This window comes from Lupinus angustifolius, chromosome LG11, assembly GCF_001865875.1.
Source record: "Lupinus angustifolius cultivar Tanjil chromosome LG11, LupAngTanjil_v1.0, whole genome shotgun sequence".
Classification (NCBI taxonomy): Eukaryota; Viridiplantae; Streptophyta; class Magnoliopsida; order Fabales; family Fabaceae; genus Lupinus; species Lupinus angustifolius.
The window spans coordinates 20426336-20452034 of NC_032019.1; the positions used below are offsets into that span (position 1 = coordinate 20426336).

Below are 25699 nucleotides of genomic sequence, written 5' to 3' on the forward strand. Positions count from 1 at the left end.
TTCGGGGCTCTATATCTGAGGGTGAAAGTTCAAGGAAGTTCCTTGAAGAAATAGAACAATTCTTTGCCAAAAAATGAAAAGGCAGAGACGAGTAGCCTTTTGGCTAAACTCATCTCCATGAAGTATATAGGCAAATGGAACATAAGGGAGTACATTATGGAGATGTCTAATATCACATCAAAACTCAAGTCACTTAAGTTAGAGCTTGGTGATGACTTGCTCATGCACTTGGTTTTTTATCTCTCTTCTTGGTCACTTGGCAAAAAAAGTTGCAGTTGAGGCTATTGGAATATTTAGATTATGTTTAAAAACTCGTTTTAATTTGGATTTATTTGAGACATTTGTTGTACCGTCTTTTAGGTGGAATTTAATTAGTATTTCCAGCTTGGACAAATTTGGTTTTTCTTGTTCTTTTGGAAATAATAAAGTTAGTCTCTATCAAAATTTAAATCTTGTTGGTTTTGGTTCTTTAATTGATAATCTATATATGCTTGATGTTTCTAGTTCCACTAATGAAATACTGCAAACAAATTCACGTGGTACAAATTGAAAATTAAAGTAAAATTCAGCCACCTTATGGCACAAGCGTTTAGGTCATATATCTAAACAAATAATTCAAAGACTTGTGCCGGATGAAATTTTTGACCCTTTAGATTTATCAGACTTTGAAGTATGTGTTGAGTGCATAAAGGGAAAACAGACAAACAAAGGAAATTAGATGTCGAAAGAGCTAAAGATGTCTTAGAACTAATACATACAGATATATGTGGTCATTTCTCTATGGCTTCTAGGAATGGACAACATTATTTTATTACGTTCATAGACGATTACTCTAGGTACAACTACATATATCTTATACATGAGAAGTCTCAATCCTTGGATGTTTTTAAGTCTTTCAAGGCTGAAGTTGAACTTCAACTTGGAAAGAAAATTGAGGCTGTCAAATCTGACTGTGGTGGTGAATACTATGGCAGGTATGATGGATCAAGAGAACAACGTCCAGAGCCATTTGCACTTTTCCTCATAAAGTGTGGTATTGTTCTGGAATACACTATGCTAGGAAAACCTAGCATGAATGGTGTTGCTGAGCGACGAAACTGAACTCTTAAGGATATGGTGAGAAGTATGATTAGTCATTCTTCCTTACCAGAGTCTCTTTGGGGGGAAGTTTTAAAGACTGTAGTTTACATCCATAATAGGGTGCCAAGTAAAGCAGATAAAAAAACCCCATATGAGATTTGGACTAATAAAAGGTCAAGCTTAAAACACTTGTACATTTGGGGTTGTCCAGTTGAGGCGTGGCCTTATAGGCCGCATAAAGAGAACTCGACTCAAGAACCGTTAGCTATTATTTTGTTGGCTATTTTGAACGCCCCTCAGGGTTATAAATTTTATGATCCCACTTCAAGACTCTTTTTTGAGACGGGAAATGCAAGATTTCTTGAGGAAGTTGATTTTGGGAAGGAAGAGAACATAAGGAATGTTGTCTTTAGGGAAGAACCTGTCACTGATAGTGAACAAGTTCTTGTGCCTATTACCATTCAAGGAATAAATTCGGTAATAGAATATAATATTCAGAATATTGTCCCTGATAATATTGCAGAACAAGACAACAATGAGGTTCTCCCACAATTACCTATAGAACAAATTCAACAACCTCAAGAAGTAGAAGTGTCATCAAGGATATCCACTAGAGAGAGGAGAAGTTCAATTCCTGATGATTATATTGTATTTCTTCAAGAACATGAGGATGGCATTGGGTTAATAAAAGATGATTCATTGAACTTCTGTCAAGTCATAAAAAGTTCTAACTCTCAAAAGTGGATTGATGCCATGAAGGATGAGATGAAGTCTATGCATGATAATGACGTTTGGGATCTTGTCGAATTACCTGAAGGTGCGAAACCTATTGGTTGCAAATGAATATTTAAAACCAAGAGGGATTCGAAGGGTAATATTAACAAATATAAAACTCGTCTATTTGCTAAAGATTTCACTCAAAAGGAAGGCATTGATTATAAAGAAACCTTCTCTCCAGTATCTCTGAATGATTCTTTTAGAATAATATTGGCACTAGTAGTTCATTTTGATTTAGAGCTACATCAGATGGATGTTAAGATTGTGTTTCTAAATGGTGACATTAAGGAAACGATCTATATGGTGCAACACCAGAAAACTTTGTGTCAGATGGCTCAAAGTCTATGGTATGCAAATTAAAGAAATCCATCTATGGGCTTAAACAAGCTTCTCGTCAATGGAATCACAAATTTCATCAAGTTATTACCTCGTATGGTTTTGAGGCAAATAAAGTTGAAGATTGTGTATACCATATGTCCAGTGGGAGTAAATTTAAATTCCTGGTATTGTATGTCGACGATATACTGCTTGCTACCGATAATATGGGATTATTGCATGAGACCAAGAGATTTCTAACGAAGAATTTTGAAATGAAAGATCTTAGGGAAACTTCTTTTGTATTAGGTATTCAGATACTAATAGATCGCTCTCAAGGTATTCTAAGGTTATCACAAGAAAGCTATATAGATAAAGTCCTGGACAGATTTGGCATAAAAGACAGTAAACTAGGGGATACCCCTATAGCTAAGGGAGACAAGTTTAGTCTCGAACAGTGCCCAAAAATAACCTTGAAAGATGCGAGATTCAAAAGGTTCCTTATGCATCTACAGTAGGAAGTCTAATGTATGCTCATGTTTTCACATGTCCCGACATAGCATTTGTTGTGGGAGTTTTGGGAACATATTTGAGTAATCCTGAAATGCATCATTGGAAGGCAGTCAAACGTGTTATACATTACTTGAAGAGAACAAAGAAGTACATGTTCACTTATCGGAGGTCTGAGAATTTAGAGATCATTGGGTACTCTGACTCCGATTTTGCTGGATGTCTAGACAACAGACACTTCACCTCTTGATATGTGTTTATATTGACTGGAGGTGCTATCTCTTGGAAGTCTACAAAACAGACGCTTATAGCTCCTTCAACCATTGTTGCGGAGTTCATGGCTTGTTTTGAAACATCAGACCATGGCATATGGTTGCGGAATTTTATCACTGGCTTACGTGTGGTCGACGGTATTGAAAGACCATTGAGAATTTATTGTGACAACAAGTCTGTGGTTCTTTAATCCAGCAATAATAGGAGTTCTACAAAGTTAAAATTTATTGACATAAAGTTTCTGGTTGTTAAAGAAAGTTTTCAAAATGGACAAATTTCCATAGAACATATAAGGACAAATTTTATGTTAGTTGATCCACTGACTAAAGGTTTGGTACCTAAAGTCTTTCATGAGCATGTTGCGCATATGGATGTTATTCCTTAGGATACCTTAGTTCAGTGGGAGTCTATATGTTTTATGATTTACTTTGGATGTTATATACAATTTTTATGAATAATAAAGTTGATGGTTTATTGTTCCATTTTGAAATTGTGCATTGTAACTAATGTGTTGCAATTAAAGACTTTGGATTGATCTCACTAAAGAATAAAGAAGGACCAGTTAGAAATAGACATGTTTAAGATCACATTGCATGAAAGGTGTAATGCATTTTCAACCTACCCTCGTACGTATGATCTTCTACATGCTTAGACAATATTTTCTGATATCATTGAGATAGAGTGCAGTCTAGAGGATTTATTAACTGAGATGGATAGAATCCTAAGGCCAAAAGGTTTCATCATTATCCACAATAAGATGTATGTAGTGTTGTTTATAAAGAAGTTTTTGCCAGCAATGCACTGACAGGCAGTGGCCATATCCGGTGTAGAGCAAGGTTCAGATCAAGTGAGGATGATGCAGTGCTAAAAATTCAGAAGAAGAAAGATTTGGCTAAGAAGTGAGAGTGTTCAGGTTTCAGAATGATAATGACATTGTCACTATGTGGATGGAACTATTGTAATTCACTTTGAAGGGTAAAATCTCAAAGCTGAGTGAAAAATAGTCAATGTTGTGAAAAATAGCTCTTAAAGTTCTTTTTCTATGATTTAGGTGTTCTTTTATATGTTATTCCTAATTCTCTTCACTATAGGCATAAGTTACATGAAAGCTCACTTGAAAGTTATCTTATTTATAGGTAATTTTAGACAAACATTACTAACTGTTGGGAAATTTAGAATCAAATTCCCTCTTCTGTGTGATGCAAAGTGGGCACTTGTAGAAGCGACAAGTGGATAAATAAAATAGAGAAGAGTAGAAGAATAACACCTAGAATTTTAACGTGGAAAAACCTCCTCAATATGAGAAGGAAACAATCACAGGACCTAGTCCAGAAAATATCTCCACTATAGAAAGTATAATTACAATATTTGACTATCTCTTACTTAGAGGATAACACTCAATCTCATCCAAAAAGATGGAAATACAAACTCTCTATAGTATCCCACTAGGAATACAAATCTCATATTCAGTGGATATAAACTCTCTCACTTTCTCTCTATGTTGTTCTTTCTCACTTGTTTGTTGCATCTCTTACTCACAAGTCCCCTATATATAGTGAAGGGAAGGAAGACTTCATCATAAAGACATAGTGGATGATTAATTGTTGTCATACTTTTCAAGACACCTTAAAAAGTGTTACTCCAACTTTCTAAGTTAGACTTCAAAGTTCTCAAGAGTCAAGGAATAATTCCAAGACCTTGGAATATTCATCATTGAATATACTCAATGGTTCATCAACCAAGATTCATTAGTCTTGCTTCCATATCAATTAGAAAGGATTCCCAATAAATCTCCCTTTTCCTGAATTAATTGATAGGTATCACCAGTCCTGCACCTTTGCAATAGTCTGTTAGCTTCTTGAGTGAGACTATTTTGGTCATCATGTCGGACCAGTTATCATTTGTATAAATTTTCTTTAGCTGCAACTCACCATCCTCTAAATCATTTCATATCCAATGATAAGGATAATCAATGTGCTTTGTCCGAGAATGAAACGTAGGATTCTTAGCTAGGTGAATTGCACTTTGGTTGTCACGGTGAAAAATATATTTATCTTGAACATGACCCAACTCATGCAAGATGTTTTTCATATATTTTATCTCCTTGCTAGCTTCAGATGTTGCAATATATTCTGCTTTAGTTGTTGATAATGCAACGCATCTTTGTAACTTGGATTGCCAAGATACAGCTCCCCCTGCAAAGATAGTTAGATAAGTTGATATAAATTTTCTGGAACCTACGTTTCAGCCATGTCAGCATTTGTATATCCTACTAATATAGGATCTTCATTACCAAAACATAAACATCTTTTGGTAGTTCCTCTCAGATATCTCAATATCCAATTTACTGCAATCTAATGCTCTTTACCGGGATTGGACAAGAACCGACTCACAATTCCAATTGCATGGGCAATATCTGGTCATGAACAAATCATGGCATACATTAGGCTTCCTACCACAGAGGCATAAGGCATTCTTCTCATTTTTTTACTTTCTTCATCACTAGTTGGACATTGCATTGTTGTTAACTTGTCCAGCAAGTGGAACACTAACAGGCGTTGCCTTATCCATGTTTAATCTCTTGAGAACTTTCTCAATGTATTTCTCTTGTGATAGTTATAATAACTTCTTGGAACGATCTTTGGTTATCCTTATTCCAAGGATCTGCTTTGCAGGACCCAAGTCTTACATAGCAAAAGACTTGCATAAAGCATTCTTCAAACCAACAATCTTGGTTTTGTCACGCCCAATGATTAACATATGATCAACATATTAGAGGAGGATAATAAAGTTTCCATCTTCATACCTTTTAATGAATACACAATGATCACCAATTGTCTTCTTGAAACTGTATTTGGTCATGAAGGATTTAAACTTCTTGTACCACTGTCTCGGGGCTTTTTTTATACCATATAAACTCTTATTCATACAACACACTAAGTGTTCCTTGCTTGGTTCTTCATAACCTTCTGGTTTCTCGATATAGATTTATTCTTTGATGTGTCCATGTAAGAAAGTTAGTTTTAACATCAAGTTGTTCAACTTTTAAGTTTATGCTAGCTGCTAGACTTAATGCTACTCTTATGGATGAATACTTCACCACTAGTGAGAATATCTCATCAAAATCAATTCTTTTCTTCTGATTGCATCCTTTCACAACAATCTGAGCTTTGTACCATGGTCTTTAGCTTCCTTCTTCAACTTTAAGCCTATAAATTCATTTTTTTTCCAAATTTTTTCTTCCTTTTGGCAACTCCACCAGATCATAAGTGTGGTTCTCATGTAATGAGTTCATCTCATCTTCCATAGCTTCAATCCACTCTTCTTTATCAGTTGTCTGCATAGCTTCTAAGAAGTGTCGAGGTTCATCATTATCTGTCAATGTGATATAATCTTCTTCAGGATGTTTTGAAGAAGGTATTCTGCCTCTTCTGGAGCGCCTTAGTTCAACTTGTATTTGATGCTTTACTGGCTCGGGTTCTTGATAGATTTGTGTCTACCACTACTTCAACATGATCCGACTCTTCATTAATCTGGCCAAGTTTTATGTGAGAAGGATCTACATGTTGGTCTATTTGTTCTAGATCTATCTAATGATCAGGATCTGTCTGTTGAGGAATCTCTCCCCCTGAATCAATGCGAACTTTGGACTTGCACTGGTTTTTCTTCTAAACGTCTTTAATCATCTGATCCTCAAAGAATACAACATCTCTGCTTCTCACAAATTTCTTGTTTATCAGATCCCACAGTCTATACCCAAATTCATCCTTTGGGAACCCAAGGTAAATGCACTCCTTGGTCTTAGCATCTAGCTTATTTCTCTTATCTTTTGGAATGTGAACGAAGGCTACGCATCTTAATACTCTCATGTGGTTGAAGGACGCCTTCTTCTTGTACCATACTTCCTCTAAAATTTCTCCGTTCAGGGGTCATGAAGGTGTCTGATTTATGAGGTCTACTGCAATCTTCACTGCTTCACCCTAGAAAGACTTGGGGAGATTGGAATCTTGCAACATGCATATGATCTTCTCTACAATTGTGTGGTTCATCCTCTCAACTACTCCATTCAACTAAGGAGTCTTTGGTGGTGTCTTTTCCAGTTTGATACCATAAGCCTTGCAATAGGCTTCAAATGGACCATGATACTCTCTACTATTGTCTACTTTCAAACATTTCAACTTCTTCCCAGTCTCATGTTCCACTAGTACATGGAAATCTTTGAATGCTGATAGTACTTGATCTTTGCTTTTCAGCAAGTACACTCATACTCTCCTCGAGTGATCATCTATGAATGTGACAAAGTTGTAGGCTCCTCCAAGGGATCTTTCAGATGGTGCACAAACATCTGAATGCACCAATTCAAGCATTTCATCTCTCGGTGAGGGATTGTTTGTTCTCTGAAAATTGACTCTATGTTGTTTACCATAAAGACAATGAATATAAGAAACTAAAATTTGACATTTTATACCTGGAAGGTGGTCTTTGGTGAGCATCTGAAGTGCCTTCTCACACATGTGCCCCAATTGTCTATGCCAAAGATCTTTGGAGTCGGTAGCAACATTTGCTTCTCCAAAACAAATTCATCCTTGCATTATGTACAAAGATCATTCCTTTGAGCCTCTAGCAATAATTAGGTTGCATTTTGCTAGTTTCCACTTTCCAACACCAAAGTGGCTTACAAAACCAGCATCATCCAACTTACCCGTTGAGATAAGGTTGGGACGATATTTGGGACATGTCTCATCTCCTTCAATACAAGCTTTCCTCTAGTGTTTGTTAGCAACACAATATCACCAATTCTCGCAATTTTGCTAGTAACATGGTTTTCCATTTTCACAGTACCATAATCATCTTTCTTGTAATTTGAGAAGAAACCTTCATGTCAACTTACATGAAAAGAAGTACTTGAATCAACGATCCAAGCACAATCACCATATGCAATGTTTAGGTAATTTTCTTCTCCAATGAGGAGAACATCATCATCTGCGGCGACAACTATGGTAGACTTACGACCATTTTTCCTTGGATCAACTAAATCTTCATGAACATTTCCAGCTTTATGGTCTCTCTTCAAGAACCTACATTCAGATCTCTTATGCCCTTCTTTACTACAAAGATAACATGTTATTGACCTTGTGCGAGATTGAGAACGACCTCTAAATTTGCTTTTGCTTCTTCCACGAGATTCATTCCTCCCATGATTTTCACTTCTTCCACGTCTCTCCACAACATTTGCTTCAGAATGGAAGGATGTACTCTGTTCTTTCCTTCTTGATTCGTCATTCAATAGACTATCTAAAACAGTATTCATTGATACCTTCCCATTAGGGACTGGGTTGCTAAACATGACCACTAATATATCCCAGCTTCCAGACAATGAACTCAGTAGCAGAAGTGCTTGCAGCTCATCATCTATCTTCATATCTATCTTTCTCAATTGATTGACAAGACCCTTGAATGAATTTAAGTGCTCTATCATGCTCTGACCATCTCTGTAGTCGAGTTTCACCAGCCTTCTAACAAGAGATGCTTTATTTCTGTGACTTTTCTTTTGAATCATATATTCAAGTTTTGCCCATAACTCATAAGCATTTGTGTATGTGGACACATGCTCAAATAAAATTCTATCAATATACTTCTGAATCATTGCAACAAATTTTTGACTCGAAAGCTGACAATCTCTGTCACCCTTATCTTCTGGTTTATCTTTGCAAGAAATAGGCTCATGCATATCCTTGCAATATAAATTATCCTCCATCATGGGCTTCCAATAGGAATAGTTGTCAGCTGTCAACTTGAATATGTCTCCATCAAATGAGATATTAGTGGCTCCTTCCATCTTAGACTACACAGGCTAAGCTTCCTGAATGAACCTGGGAGCTCTAATACCACTGTTGGGAAATTCATGACCAATTTTCCTTCAGTGTGATACAAAATGAGCACTTGCAGAAGTGACAAGTGGATAAAAATAGAGATGAGTATAGGAATAACACCAAGAATTTTAACATGGAAAACCCTCCTCAATGTGAGAAGGAAACAACCACGAGACCTAGTCCAGAAAATATCTCCAGTATAGAAAGTAGGATTAAAATATTTGACTTTCTCTTACTAAGAAGATAACACTTAATCTCATCCAAAAAGATGGAAATACAAACTCTTTATAGTATCCCACTAGGAATACAAATCTCACATTCAGTGGATATAAAATCTCTCACTTTCTCTTTATGTTGTTCTTTCTCATTTGCTTGTTGCATCTCTTCCTCACAAGTCTCCTATAGTGAAGGGAACGAATGCTTCATCATAAAAACATAGTAGATGATTAATTGTTGTCATATTTTTCAAGACACCTTGAAAAGTGTTACTCCAACTTTCTAAGTTAGACTTCAAAGTTCTTAAGAGTCAAGGAATAATTCCAAGACCCTGGAATAACCATCATTGAATGTACTTAATGGTTCATCAACCAAGATTCATTGGTTTTGCTTCCATACCAATTAGAAAGGATTCCCAACACTAACTTGTAATTAAGAAAATTGGAAGATTTTTTACTAGGTATCGCGGTGCAACATGTTTGAGACTTGAGAGTATCCAGTTCGAGGTGATGGTTAAGAAAAGCACTCAGACGGTAACACATCAGGATTCAAACTCTTGACAAGCAATTAAAGTTTGTGTGGGATTGTAGTCCACCTCCACTATAATCCACCATTGTTTTCTAAGAAATGTAATGTATTCTAGTTAATTTGAACAAATTATCAAATATTGACATTTTAATATTTTTAATTTGCCTTTTGCTTTGGATGTTGGTAAATGATTTTATGTTACAATTTAATTTGGAGTTTGTTGAAATTATTGTTGGAGTTTATGATTAGTATTTGTAGCCTAGTCTCAAGTTAGAGATTTGCTAAAAAAATTATATATTATTGTATAACATTTTGATTTTTGAATGTTAAATTTTAAAGTGGTTTGGGCGATGGTAGGTTCCCTGCAAGTTTCATCGACCCAAATAGGAACGAAGTTGGGCAATGGTCATATAATTTTTATTTTAAGGATTTTTACTTTAAGGAAATGATTCTAATTCACAATTCATGGCACCCAACCTGAACAAGCTATAAGAATGTCTTTTACCATATATTATTAGGAAAATTATGTCTGATAATGCTTAAGTTTTATTACCATGTTTGGTTGAAACAACATTCAAATAATATGATTAGCTAAAAAAAGTTTAGGAATAAGTCACTAAAATCATTTTGCACAAAAAAATAGGCCTAATTATTTAATGAATAAAGAAAGTAACTGAGTTTTAGGTCTAATGTGATATACATATAAAACAAGATGAAACTAACAAGTAATATGATGTCCTCTTAGGTGCCTATTTTAATGAAATCAAAATATTATACTTTTTTTAACCTTTTACCAGGTTCTGTTTATGGAATATATATATATATAACCCTGACGCCATTATTTAACGAAGAAAAACTGAATTTTAAGTCTAAGAAAAAAAGAAACTGAATTTCAGGTTACTTATTTGAAGAAAAAAAAGAAACTGAATTTCAGGTCCAAAGAATAATGCACAAATAGAACAAGACAAGTGATATCCTCTTTGGACTCTAGTTTTACGTATTTTAGTGAAATCAAAATATTCTACTTTTTAGCATTTTACACAATTCTGCATGGAATATATATATGGGTTCTGTTTTGTATTTGATATTATATATATATATATATATATATAATATCAATTACAAAACAGAACCCATATTTCCGAGTAGAACTCTTAGCACAAACAGTAGCGAAGTGAGGGCGCACTTGAACAGCCTTTAACATCCGCAAGGACTTGTAGCTCTAGGAGATAGTTCTCCAGAAATATTCAACAGTCTACATCCTCATTAAAAGTTGCCTAACTTTAATTCAGACTATAGCCCTCGCACATGAATGAGAAGGCTAGTACCTAAAAGGGTTAAATGGTGAACAGGGTAGGTAGGGAATTTTTGTGACAGGGAACATGAAAGCATTAAGTCTTAAAAATCTAATCTTGCCATAATGTCAGGGTGTGTAGCATATTGTAAAGTGGTTGTCAATGGCTTTCATCAGGATAAAGCATGACCAAGGTAAAGTTTTCATACTACCATGTCATTCAGCTCTTTCTCTAAACAATATAATTAAGTTCTCTAAATTTGTCATTAGTACAACAAAGCTTCTACAAAATTGGATTAGTACCATCCCTTTTAAGGAAAAAACTCAAATCCACTTGTCATCTCTTTATAATTAGACATTACTGTTTTACTTATGCAGACTTCAACTTGGCTGATGTCGAGGCAAGATGGGAAAGAGTTGAGTGTCCCACAAACAACAAGAAAGCTCCCAAAAATCCAAGTGTTTTGAGTGTAGTGAACAGGTCCAGCTGCAGATGAACAAAAAGTCTTTAGATAAGCACTTCAGGAGGTGAAAGTTGGAGTAAATTGACAATATTGCCCAATGAAAATGAAAATGAAAAATGTTCAAATGAAGATCATTATGGAACAATGTCACTGACGCTGCCACTTAACAATGTTCATTTGCTCATAGAAGATAAAGCTTCTGATTGATAGTAAATTACTTTACTCCACAGTCTACATGGACCAATAAATGCAACCACGTAGAAGATCTTGACTGAAATATGTTTAATGGGATGATTAAATAGAGTGTTAGACCAGTGGAGAGTGGACATACCTTTAACCAGAAAAGCACATAAAGCAACAAAACTGCACCAATGCCGAGTTGGAAAAGAATGGCAAATGTAGCAGGTACAGTTGAGCTAGGGAAATTCTTCAGGTTCACCCCAAGACGTAAAAGCTGTAGATGATGAGAGAATAACAAAACATTAAAGCAGCTTAACAACAATACATTCAGTCAGGTTCCAAGACAATTCCTATCCAACAACAAATATAACTTCCTATGATAATAACAAGGCAAATAGACCTATATATCATTTAACAGATAAAGTTACAAGTCTTTTAGACTGGTAATAAACAAAAAATTCAGCAACCAAAAGGTTACAAACCAGGCCCCATAAGAAGCCTTATTTTTAAACAAATGACTGTGGCTCATGAATTGTAACTTTTAAGCAGCATTTTTCAAATATTATTACACGCTAAATTTTGCAAATATTATCCTATTAAGCCATGACTTCAATACTTTGCTTTAGTAGTCTAAGCAAGAAAGATCTTTTTTCATTTGTAAACCATCTCCATTTCCCAGAGAGAAATAGACATCGTAATTGGGGAGAGCTTGAAAGGTAATATGAGAGACAGACCATTCAATTTGCATTTCCTTCATCAAACTCAGATTCACTAGAGTTCTTTTGTCCTAGTTATAAGAGGGGGAAACAATTTTTATCCTAAAAGATACATTATTGTCTTATTGAGGTGTTTGTTGGCTAAACCAATAGAGATTACGGTCATAAAAATAAATAGCATGCATACATAACCACACCAGATTTTATCTTTGCACTTCTCTTATTTTTCCCATTCTTATCTCCACAGCCTTTTCCTCTTAAACAGGAACAACTACAATTATGTCACCCTCTAATGAGTATTATAATGAGACTTACCCCGATCAGAAAGCCAACAAATGGCAAAAGGATCAAACCCAGAAAAACAAGAGAGAGATTCTGGGGTGGTCGCTTTTCAGGAACCCTGAATATGTGGGCTATCTCTGCTTTGGGCCCATATCTTGAGTAAGGATCAACAGCTGGTGGAGGAGGACGGGATGCCTTCTCAGGTGCTTCTGGAAAATCTAATTCGACATGGCCAAGTAGCCTTAAGAAAGAGTTCTCCTGACAAAGTACTTTTCAATCAGAATTCCTGTGGACTATAAGCGAGAGGGAGAGGGAACATTAAAAAAAGAGGAGGTAGTGCAAGATACCATGACAGCATCACCAACAGTCAGCTCAATGTCATATTTGCCTGAAAGATAAAAAAGTTTCTCCACCAAGCCAAGAAAATCCTACATGCCGAAGTGACAATGTTAGCGACATAATAACAACTGGTGTAATATAAGTGCTAAAATGACCTTTACAGCCTTAACATAAAAATTAGGGCAAGCAGAAAATTATATGCACCTCTATCACACCAAGCTCAAAGGCAATTAAGGTAGGTCTATGGTTCCAACTTAATAAATAACCTCACTGTTGACTTACAAGTGATTAAAGGTGTAATATATTATAATCAGTACATAACTTTACCATTCGATGATGCACTTGATTTTTAGTCAGAATAATATGTGCTATTAAGCTAATGGCCATTTATTACACAATGTGATAAATTGAACAAGTGCTGAAGAAGAAAACTCTGAACCCAGAAAATAAAATATATGATAACAGATACTTAACAAGAACTATCTCAAACTTCTTGTTGGTATTTCCAACCACGAAGATGTGTTCAACTTCTGTCTCGTGTCTCAACTTCAAAAATGCCTGCAAAACAACAAAACCGTCAATAAACAGAGTATTGAGATGACATTAATTCAAAAGGTCCAAGAGCCAATTACGAACCTGATGAGGCTTAAAAACATGACCATGTGGAGTTGTTAACTGGAAAGAAAAACGTAACTTCTGAAGGTGGTTAGCAGAGAGTGAAACAACATCATTTCCAGCCAAATCTAGCCTGGACAGGTAAACGGTAGTTGATAATAAACAAATCACCATAAGGAAGTATTATAAACATAAATATGGCACTGAGATATAAATTTCTAACGAGTTCAGACTTCAAAGTTCAAATACATGATAAAATGACAATGTGACATGCTAGTCAGTAATCACCATACAGACACATACGTTTTCCGAGTTTCAACACTTCCAAGATCACTGTCAAGAATTGCAATTTCTGCATTGCTAACTTCAATAATTCCAGTAACATAAATTGGCACATGGATTTGGCCTCCAGTAGCATAGTCCTTTTTACTGTCAGAGTCAAGAAGCACAATCTACAAAATAGGGTTAAATATTATAACGGACAAGTGGATACTAATACACATTGATGCAAATGAAATGAAAAACAAATCACTGAACTAAACAAACATGAATACCTCAAAAACAAAAACATATGCCCCCACATCTACATTCTTTGGGAAAATATCCAAGACATGAAGTCCACTTTTTTGGTCATACTGGAGCTCCTGTCACGTGCAAAATAGAAAACACTTGTTTTGACAAATAATACTGGGAAACTAAATGATCATATTAAAGGGGGAAATATTCTCAAGCCTCGTCCCTTAGAAGAGGCCATTGACTTATCACTCACCTTGCTCTCAATTATAGCTGAATCTTTTGCACCAGTGCTGAAAGCTCGGACAAGCTTAACTGTTAGAGGTGGTGCAGTTGAACCAAGTGCAGTAGTCACTCTAACCTGATTTTGTAATAGATATTAGTCATATTTTCTCAACAGTGGATAAGTAGAAATCATAAGACTGTAAAGAGGCGACAGCAGAGAATTAAAATTGCTTGGCTGAGTGGAGAGATGATGCATGCAGATAATAATGTGGTAATGCATGAAGATGAATCAACAAACAATAAATGGAGAAAGGCAACTAGAGTGCGTAATAGAACTTTTTCTATTATTAATTTATTATTGATAATAAATGGGCTAATGATAACAAGTACTATCCTATGGTGACAAAGGACGCATAAACAAAACTATAAACTGCATTAGCAAGATTATGACAGGAAAGAGTGCTAAATTATAAGGTTATAAGATGGATGGGACGAAATGGAATACAACCAAAGGGCTAACTATATGTCACTGACTATTTTCTACGTTTCTTTTGTTGAATAAGAACTCCGACTGTCTTGATAGGCAACTAGGACAGGAAACCAATGTATAAAGTACACCATCAACTACTCATGTCATATCCCAAATTTAAGAAAAAACATCTAGCTGTTATAGACCAACTCTCCTAATAGCCTAAGTGATTAGGTGGAGGCACATGATTGGTGATATATATCTAAACCGCCACCTAAAACACGAGCTATTCAAGCTTGAAACATGAACAACAATGGCCCACCTACATTGCACTGAAATTCAACTTCTTGGGCAACTAGGATCAAACTCTACACCACTTGGTCATAGAGGCCATGATACCATGTCATGAACCATTGAACCATCTTTAGCAAAGCTTAAGCTATTAGTGGAGATACATAATTGTTTTATATTTCCAACAAAACCTAATTATGTAACAGTGGCGAAATAAGGACTTAAAATACAATATAAATAGTTAAATACCTTAAGCTGGTCTTTCTTGGTCAGGGAATAAACTGTTTCAGGGAGTGACAATATTAATGGGATAGAAATCCTACATCAAACAAAAAACCAGAGTTAAATATTGTTGCTGAATATTATGAAGAGGTTAATAGATCAGCGAAGTAACAGAAGAAAAGGAAAAATTTGCCACACAACTGAAAACTGAACAATAGATTGTTCTTTAGATTAAAGGTGTAATATATTATAATCAGTACATAACTTTACCATTCGATGATGCACTTGATTTTTAGTCAGAATAATATGTGCTATTAAGCTAATGGCCATTTATTACACAATGTGATAAATTGAACAAGTGCTGAAGAAGAAAACTCTGAACCCAGAAAATAAAATATATGATAACAGATACTTAACAAGAACTATCTCAAACTTCTTGTTGGTATTTCCAACCACGAAGATGTGTTCAACTTCTGTCTCGTGTCTCAACTTCAAAAATGCCTGCAAAACAACAAAACCGTCAATAAACAGAGTATTGAGATGACATTAATTCAAAAGGTCCAAGAGCCAATTACGAACCTGATGAGGCTTAAAAACATGACCATGTGGAGTTGTTAACTGGAAAGAAAAACGTAACTTCTGAAGGTGGTTAGCAGAGAGTGAAACAACATCATTTCCAGCCAAATCTAGCCTGGACAGGTAAACGGTAGTTGATAATAAACAAATCACCATAAGGAAGTATTATAAACATAAATATGGCACTGAGATATAAATTTCTAACGAGTTCAGACTTCAAAGTTCAAATACATGATAAAATGACAATGTGACATGCTAGTCAGTAATCACCATACAGACACATACGTTTTCCGAGTTTCAACACTTCCAAGATCACTGTCAAGAATTGCAATTTCTGCATTGCTAACTTCAATAATTCCAGTAACATAAATTGGCACATGGATTTGGCCTCCAGTAGCATAGTCCTTTTTACTGTCAGAGTCAAGAAGCACAATCTACAAAATAGGGTTAAATATTATAACGGACAAGTGGATACTAATACACATTGATGCAAATGAAATGAAAAACAAATCACTGAACTAAACAAACATGAATACCTCAAAAACAAAAACATATGCCCCCACATCTACATTCTTTGGGAAAATATCCAAGACATGAAGTCCACTTTTTTGGTCATACTGGAGCTCCTGTCACGTGCAAAATAGAAAACACTTGTTTTGACAAATAATACTGGGAAACTAAATGATCATATTAAAGGGGGAAATATTCTCAAGCCTCGTCCCTTAGAAGAGGCCATTGACTTATCACTCACCTTGCTCTCAATTATAGCTGAATCTTTTGCACCAGTGCTGAAAGCTCGGACAAGCTTAACTGTTAGAGGTGGTGCAGTTGAACCAAGTGCAGTAGTCACTCTAACCTGATTTTGTAATAGATATTAGTCATATTTTCTCAACAGTGGATAAGTAGAAATCATAAGACTGTAAAGAGGCGACAGCAGAGAATTAAAATTGCTTGGCTGAGTGGAGAGATGATGCATGCAGATAATAATGTGGTAATGCATGAAGATGAATCAACAAACAATAAATGGAGAAAGGCAACTAGAGTGCGTAATAGAACTTTTTCTATTATTAATTTATTATTGATAATAAATGGGCTAATGATAACAAGTACTATCCTATGGTGACAAAGGACGCATAAACAAAACTATAAACTGCATTAGCAAGATTATGACAGGAAAGAGTGCTAAATTATAAGGTTATAAGATGGATGGGACGAAATGGAATACAACCAAAGGGCTAACTATATGTCACTGACTATTTTCTACGTTTCTTTTGTTGAATAAGAACTCCGACTGTCTTGATAGGCAACTAGGACAGGAAACCAATGTATAAAGTACACCATCAACTACTCATGTCATATCCCAAATTTAAGAAAAAACATCTAGCTGTTATAGACCAACTCTCCTAATAGCCTAAGTGATTAGGTGGAGGCACATGATTGGTGATATATATCTAAACCGCCACCTAAAACACGAGCTATTCAAGCTTGAAACATGAACAACAATGGCCCACCTACATTGCACTGAAATTCAACTTCTTGGGCAACTAGGATCAAACTCTACACCACTTGGTCATAGAGGCCATGATACCATGTCATGAACCATTGAACCATCTTTAGCAAAGCTTAAGCTATTAGTGGAGATACATAATTGTTTTATATTTCCAACAAAACCTAATTATGTAACAGTGGCGAAATAAGGACTTAAAATACAATATAAATAGTTAAATACCTTAAGCTGGTCTTTCTTGGTCAGGGAATAAACTGTTTCAGGGAGTGACAATATTAATGGGATAGAAATCCTACATCAAACAAAAAACCAGAGTTAAATATTGTTGCTGAATATTATGAAGAGGTTAATAGATCAGCGAAGTAACAGAAGAAAAGGAAAAATTTGCCACACAACTGAAAACTGAACAATAGATTGTTCTTTAGATAAGCACTTGCCTGTTGCTCTCTAGAAAAGCTAATGATTCAACTTGATTGAATAAGTCCTTCGCATCTCCAGGGATTCCAATGCCTAAGATAAATTTTGCTAAACCTAATATTTTTTCCCTTGGAAGCTGGGAAAAGCAAAGAAAAACATTTAAATAAAATTCTAAGTTTTCTAAGAGATTAAAATATTAAACAATGATCTCTTACAGTCCACATACATTTATTTTTCCAGCAATTGCAGCAGCAAAAGCTGTAACCCCTCGAACAACTGAAGAAGTAGTGGAAAGAGTACCCTGATGCTCATGACCATCGACAAATTTCTCATCAAAATAAAAGGTTCCATCATCTGAAAATTGACAAATGGCCAGTATGAAGAACATGGTATATTCTATTAAAAAAGTACAAAGTATAGAGAATAGCAGGACCAGTTAATGCAATGCACAAATTAAAGAAAAGTATAACCAAAAATTGGTTTAAGGGATAAATGTTTTCTTCATGAAAAAAATCTTCAAGCAAATTATGTCATGATGTCAAATAGCACTCTGGAGGACTGAAATGCAGTGAAGCAAACATGCAATAATCTTAACCCTACAAGATATGTAGAATTAGATTCTCAAAAGAAACAGGAAGTATTTTACAGAGGTACAACTACTATTTTCTTGAGGCTACTTAGATCATAAAAGTAGGACATTAAGTGTATCAATAATAATGTCATATTGCATGAAAATCACAGAGGCAGTTATTACAACAGAGACCCTCAATTGTTTAGTAATAGTACAGCCAGAAAACATGTTTTATTGTGTAAGAATAGAACAAACAATTATCTTCCGGTAGGAAAGCTTTGCACCCACACTATCAGCGAGACAATAATAACTTAGATCTTTAAGAGGTGATTGTAACTTAATGAATATTTGAGCCCAAAAAATGAATGACACAAGCAGTAAATGACCAAATAAGAATTAAAATGTGATGAAACATAAGATGCACTATTATAAGTAGACCTATAGAACCTACCACTTACCAAAGAACAAATGCTACAAAAGGACACTATGGCTGCTAAGTCCATTCTAGGGAATTCTAAAAAAGTATAAGTAAACATTAACAGTTGTAACAATGAATAAAAGTAAAGCAACACATACCATATTTCTCAATGGTATCAAAAAGCTTTGATATATCATTTTTGACAGTATTGACCTGCAATATGGATCTAATGTAAGATATTGATAAAAGTTCCAGAACAAAGTATGCTAGCGAGATGTAAAAGATGTTAAGAGAAAAGCAAAACTGGTAAGTTTAACTAGACTGACCAATATGCCACATAAATATTCACATATCACAACTACATGAGTTTCTGGACAGTGTATGAAAATTAATTCACTACGTACACCCTAAAATAGTAAACCAGCCAATTTAAAGATCCAGAACTTTACCTTAGACTGGTCAATTTCAGAAGATGCTAGTGAAATCACCCCAGCAAGCGCTTCAAGTGCTAATCCTGTGAAATACATGGTGAAATTAAGTTGTCAGTATAGGTAAATTGCAGCAATTACATTTTTTCTAAAAATCTAGTACTGCTAGCTTCAGTGAAGAAATTGTTAAGCAGGTAAGGGAAAACAATATCAACAAATTCTATAAAATAATCACCAGCAGCATAGGTACTAGACTTTGGATTATCAGAACTATAGCGCCATCTTCCATCACTTTGGCTTAGTGCCTACCAACAATGAAGAACAAGAAATCAAATGTGAACATGATATTTTGAAGAGAAATTGCAGAAACAGTAATTTATATAGAAAACGGTAGGAAACTAATAAAAATGGAGTGTGGCTCATTTCCCGAATCTACTGTAATCCACATTAGATGTTAATGCCAGAATAGCAGTTATCACGAAGCAAACCTAGTTATCATCTTATTTAGTGGGAAATAGATTAAAAAACAAACCTTGATTGAATGAAAAGTCCCATCAGCATCAGCAAGAAGCACATCAACATTAGAGTCCTGATTCTATGTACAAAGAAGAGGATGATGAAAATAATGTAAGGACCATAAGTAATAACGAAACATAATATCTACATTGCAATCTACAAGTCGCTATAGAATTTAAAAAAAAAAACAGAGAGAGATAGAGAGTAACATGTCGACTATTTAAAAATAACAGAATGATAAGAAAATTTGTCACGTCCAACGAATTTTGGATATAACCTTCATTAATGAACCAGTGTGTCACCTATGATTCTCTTTATGATGAAACTTACATAAAACAAAGCCCTCTGGGCTTAAAGAATAAAGCAGATGTCAGAGAATTACCTTTATAAGAACCAAACTTCCTATTGAGTAGTATATGTCAAGCAAAGTACTTGCATCTTTGACAGTGGCTTTAAGTCTTGAAGCAACACCCTTTGCAAGAAAAAAAACAAATTCTAGTCTCAAATTTCAGACATAATATTTATAAAACACATCGACAGAATTTTCATAAGCAAATGACATTGAAGCTACAGAATTTTCATAATAATAATGCTCATAGCAAAAGAAAGTACCTTGAGAACCTTGGCATCAACCTTGCATTTTAATATACCATTAACTTTCAAGGCATAGTACAAATCCTTAAGAGGCGAAGATGACCCGAGATTTTCCAATACTTTCGGACAAGAGGTTGTGCTCACATGAGTCTTTTTTTCAATTCCAAGAACCTCAAAAACTCGTAGGGCCTCATATGCAGCTTCTAAACTGATAACACATAACACGATAGCGATTAATTGACTTGTGTTATCTACTGAATCTTTCATACTTTCAACAACGTCATTAAAACCTCGTTTGTTTAAGTTAATAAAAAAATAGTGATTCAATTGAAAACTATTTGTCAGGCACAAAAATTTTTATAAGCTCCCAAAAACTAAATCTGAGATAAATGTTTACAAATATTTTTACTAAAAGTCCAACCAAACACGCATATAAAATCAGAAATCATTAGTTATTTAAAAAAGCGCTTTTTAATAAACAAAAGGGAATCTATTAATCTTTTCATTTTGCATTGTGCGGATATGCATAGATCAGAATTAAAACTAAAAAAATGCTTCTACAAAAATTAAATTATTGGTTCGATAGAATCTAATTAGTAGTATCAAAATGCAAAATTAGGGTTTAGTTTCACCTTGGATATGATGGATCAGTGGAAGTGAAGAGATCAGAAGCAAGAGAACGGTGAGAATCTGAGATAGGTTGGTAGATCTTAGCGGCAATGCAGATCGAGAAAGAGAGAAGAAGCAAGAGAAAGTGTGGTACTGAGATTTTGGCCATTATTACTGTAGAAATGATAATTAGAACATTGCATTTCGAATAAATAATAAGTAAGATGGAAATTGAACATCGTCATACATGGCCCACCATGAATGAATTATCACACTATTTAAACCCAACCAATTAAGCCCACACTCAACTTTTATTTATGAAAAAAATTATAAAGTTGCTTTTTTGTTATTATTTATTTTCTAATCAAAATTATTTATCGTTTTATTCCTTAAAATTTGATAGAACTTTTAGTTTTTGGGTTGAACTCTGTTTTTACTATTTATTTTATAATTTATATATTATTTATTTTGTGAATTGTTTAATATAAATTTAGTAACTTTTATTTATTTGTATATCATGTTGTTTCTAGATATTAATTTTTGTTTTGTGTTTTATTTTAATATTTTTTTAACCTTTGTTATAAGATATTACAAATATAGTGATCATAAATATTACAAACGTATACTTTAAAAATAATACAAAAGACAACCAAAATAATGAAAATATAAGTAAGTAACTTTATTAAAAATAATTTTAGTGTTTTAGTCAAATGAAATAGAATAGAGGAGGAATAGGAATTGAGAAAGAGATACTCGTTGGGCCACGACCACCTATGAACCTTTTTAATAACATTTTTCCTCGCGGGAATTACATGAATAAAGAATCACCTTTTCCGTATAGTATTTCACAGACCTCTCGATTAGCCTATTAATAAAGAAAGTTAAGCACTAAGGGAGTTCCGAGTTAAGCGATAGGAATTGGTCCATAGTGAGAAAGTAAAGCGAAGCAAGATGGAAGATGCACGACCGAGGGGAAGTCGTAACTGGAGTTGAATGTTGAATGTCCCAAATGATTGATTGTTTGTGGGATGGATACCAGATAAACGTTAGGCTATAGCTATTCTTTAAAGGACAACACAACCCACCTAAGGTAAGGGTATAAGTAGGGAGAAGATAAGAAGTAAGGCTAACCAACTCGGAATCTGCCTCTGATCGAAGAGTTCTCCTATTCTATTTTTTATTCCCGCCAGCCCCCTTTGTCTGTCTGGTAAGGAGTTGTTACTGAATCTCCGCCCCTTCCTTCGGTTCGGGAGAATGAATATTCTGTATTCTCGACCAAAGAGGGTATATGTAAAAATATAGAGCGATCGGGTGAGGGAATACGGAGTAACTCGACCAAAGAACAAAGAAGGATTCAGAAGTTAAAATAGATAATAAGTGAAGAAAGGGAGTTTTATTCCTCGTTCGAGTCTTCAGTTTTGTAAGAACTGTTAACGTAAAAAATTAAATAAGAGAAGAAGGTTCCCCGTAGACCCTTTCTAGAAGCATTAGCCGGTTGGGAAGTAAATTCCTTTAAGCAAGTCAACTCATTCACCTTTCCCTTAATCAAGTCAACTACCTTTCTCGTTGGGGCTTACAATTAACGCTTTACCTTTTCTCGGACAAAGGCTGATGCCAGCTAAAGATTGAATCGGAAAGGCATTAGAGGGGTCGGCATTTTCCTCTTTATCTGATGATAAGTTTAGGTACTGTCGCCAACTACCCGAGTCAGCTTCAGAATTCTCTGTTGAATAGGTTCTGTCATCACCCATGTGCGGCCCTTGGTTAATTGCCTCCTCCCGTCATATTAATTATCGTTTTGTTATAGATCTCGCGAATCAAATGATTACTGACTTAAACTAGCACTTGCTACTATTCACTCAGCAGACGATCAGGCGAGATGCTAATTAGAGAAGGACTAACCGGACCAGCCTCCCATCACCTAGACTCATTCGACGCCTACTTCACTTCGAAATGTGAGAAAAGTTATGAAAGACCTTCAAATTTTTCATGAAAGGTCGGATTTCCTTGATTGGCTCGTTAGCAACTTACTAGACAAGTTCTATTTTAATTCCCTTTTCTCCTGCTGTTTCTTTGGCTGAAACCAGTCGGTCTGCTCAAATAATCCTTGATTTGCGCTCTAAAGCCGCTTTTCAATCTAAGTCTTTTGTCTATCTCTCTTTGAGACTAGGAATAAAGAGATTCAGATACTGGCTTGCTGCTAGCTGACGAAGGTGCTTTTCCCGTGTAATTTTCTCTTTCAAAACTGCTTGGAACTTCATTAGAAGCAAATCGAATCCTGTTGAGTGGATCTCATTTTGACATTCTCCCTGTCCCCCTTGGGCTGGGACTTGGCTCTTGTTCTTGTGCTCCCTCTCTCTTTATTCTCGCCCGACCTTCAATGCTTTGAAACCCACTAACACCCCCTTTCAAACATACTCTTTGCGATTCTATCTATCTCTTATGTAAGACTTAATCAAGGATGCCTCAGTCGCAGGAGAGAGACTGACTAAGTCGATTCTAAGAAGCAAGCAAGAAAGCACTCCTAAGCGCAGAAAGCAGTGAGTCGGGGGCCTAGCCTTGATTCATTCTTCTTCCCAGTTCCCAGACCGGAGAATATAAATTCATTATGTTGATTAACCTTTTTCAGAGCACAGGGCAGATGGGAAGAATAGCTATATTTCGTATCCAAGCCCAAGCAGCAACGATGTTAAGGCTTTCTTTTCTTGCTTGAATCAACTTCCTAAACCTCTTCCTGCTCATTCACTATTGGGCTAACTTGAATATGACTATGTTAAGGTTTAAGATAACCCAGGAAAAGATGGAGTTCTTTCTTTTTAGAATGTATCTCTCATTCTTGGAGTTGTTGGTGCTTTAGTAAGAAGAGTATTAGCATGAACTCTTGTTGGTCTTGTTGTCGTATACGGTACTAGCCTTTTAGTCGTTTCCAGGGCTCTTCTCTTGTCACGAATCGGCTCTTTGAAGGAAGGAGGCAAAAGGTCTAGGCCCATCTATCCTAGTTAAGTGAACCTTAAGCTAAGCTCTGATCTTCTTACTCTAATAGCGGCAACAGCAAGTGCCCTTACTCCTAATCTTTTAACAGAACAAAATCATCTTTAGTTATGATAGAACCATAAAAGTCAACTGAAAGCAAACCATCGAGGGGTCGTAGGCGGTTAACTCGCTCGCTAAAATAAGTGCTTTTTTTAAACAAGGTAATGCTAATTAAAGTGCGATAGTTGATTCATCGAAAATACTAGCAGCATTTGTCTACTTCTCTGACTCTGAAGACGTCGAAGCGGTTGGCCCCCCATTTGATCAATTACATTGCCTTCTGTAAGAGCTATTGATCATGTCTGCTAGTATTCTGTAAGGAACTTTCAACAGGCATGGTACGAACCAGTCCCTAGCGGCCATCATGGTCTAAAGGGAGGCTCACTTCTTCTCTCATGCTTCTGATGGATCTAGCAAAGACGGATCCACCTCTAATATGGATCTGGTCACTCATCCAAGTCTACCATAACGGCTGCAAAATCCCTCCCTATTTCACTTTGACTCTTTTCAGGGCGGGAAAAAGACCAGCTCTCTAGTTCTATCATGGAAGGGGGCAAGGTGCTGACCGATGTCGATTAGGAAGTAGCTCCTGTTGTAAAGAAGTGAGGCAGCGAAGAAGAAGCATTTTAGCATTCACCTGTTCGTCCTTCTTTATGGAATGCTCAAGCCTAGTGAGAACTCAAGTCGGTTCGAATGACTGGATACGCTGGAACTAAGGCTATTTCCAATGCCCGAAAGGAAGGTGCTTAAGCTGAAAGAGTGGTAAGTGAGGCTCAATTCTTTGTATTGATTCCAAGACCCAGGGCATAAGGAATTCACTAAGTATAATAAGATTCTCCTTTTGATTCAATAGAAGGGGATGCCCCCAATATGGTAATAGCCGGTAGAGACGTATGTTATTCACAATATGTGAACTTGCTACAATGCGGTTTAATAAACTTATATAGGTAACTGGCTTTAAAGCTCTATCCCCCTACGTCAGCTGGCTGAAAAAGCAATTTATCCTTATTCAACTCGGTCAATTTAAAGAAGTCCCAAACACGAGGCTTTGCCGCGAGAGTTTCGACATTAGTGATTTGCTCTGAATCAGGCCCCTAAACCAAGGCAAATAGTCCATAATACATATGAATCCGACAGATCGGACCGAACTGCTAATGAAATCCATTTAGCCAGTTAAGCTAAGAAGAAAGAAATAGATCAGAAATAGAGTTTGAAGGCCCGAGAGTACAGGAACAGGTCCGGTAGGGAAGGTGCAAGATGATGAATGAAAGGGTTTGTCTCGACAGATGAAACTGTGACTGCAGCGACTGAGGAAGGAATCGATTCATTGTCATCCATCTTGTATCCTGACAGAAGATCCCAAAAAAGCAAGCAGCATTTCTTTCCTCGGTAAGACCCGGGGGATGCCTCCTACCTTCCTTATCGCAGTCAGCTATGTAACTCAGGAAGCAAAGGTTCAAGCTACTCTTTACAGCTTCTTGTGGTTGACGCTAAAAGCTCCTCGTGACAACTCTTCTTGTTCGCTCCTACGCGTATGCTGAGTTCAATCTTTGGAAAAATTAAACTCGTTGCCAGAGAGAAAACATCATAAAATTAACCGACCCCGCTCATGGTCAGTAGTAAAGATCTATTATGAAAATAGTTGTCGAGGGAAGGAAGTAGAAAATGAACAGCTCAGAAAGCTTTCCCTTGACAAACCCGCACTTTGACAGCAAAAACTGCTACTCACAGAGAACAGAGATAAGAAGGATACGAGGGCTCGCTCGCGCTTAGATTTTTTAACATGTATGCGGGCCCCTTTCACTTATTTAGGTTAGTTAGGCCCACTACGAACGAAAGACCAATGAC

The 25699-nt window shown here is 35.8% G+C and overlaps 1 protein-coding gene across 1 annotated transcript; it reads right to left on the reverse strand.

The window, feature by feature from the left end:
• LOC109360793 (dolichyl-diphosphooligosaccharide--protein glycosyltransferase subunit 2-like) lies at nucleotides 11024-21002 on the reverse strand. Its single transcript, XM_019605918.1, has 19 exons — nucleotides 20842-21002; nucleotides 20228-20417; nucleotides 19998-20087; nucleotides 19632-19694; nucleotides 19335-19404; nucleotides 19121-19185; nucleotides 18830-18884; nucleotides 17909-18036; nucleotides 17703-17818; nucleotides 17488-17557; nucleotides 16510-16614; nucleotides 16295-16384; nucleotides 16044-16192; nucleotides 15762-15873; nucleotides 15600-15683; nucleotides 12856-12936; nucleotides 12542-12766; nucleotides 11662-11784; nucleotides 11024-11353 (listed from the first exon to the last, which is right to left on the reverse strand). The coding sequence occupies exons 1-19, from the start codon at nucleotides 20985-20987 to the stop codon at nucleotides 11237-11239; spliced, it is 2079 nt and encodes a 692-aa protein (XP_019461463.1). The 5' UTR covers nucleotides 20988-21002; the 3' UTR covers nucleotides 11024-11236.

Excerpts from the sequence above, each read along its gene's own strand:
- LOC109360793 (XM_019605918.1), bottom strand. The coding sequence starts at position 20,987 with ATGGCCAAAATCTCAGTACCACACTTTCTCTTGCTTCTTCTCTCTTTC. Across the intron at positions 18,037-18,829 it reads TGATACCATTGAGAAATATG|ATGATGGAACCTTTTATTTT; the intron begins GTATGTGTTGCT and ends GTCAATTTTCAG. Across the intron at positions 15,874-16,043 it reads AGTGTTGAAACTCGGAAAAC|GCTAGATTTGGCTGGAAATG; the intron begins GTATGTGTCTGT and ends TTACCTGTCCAG.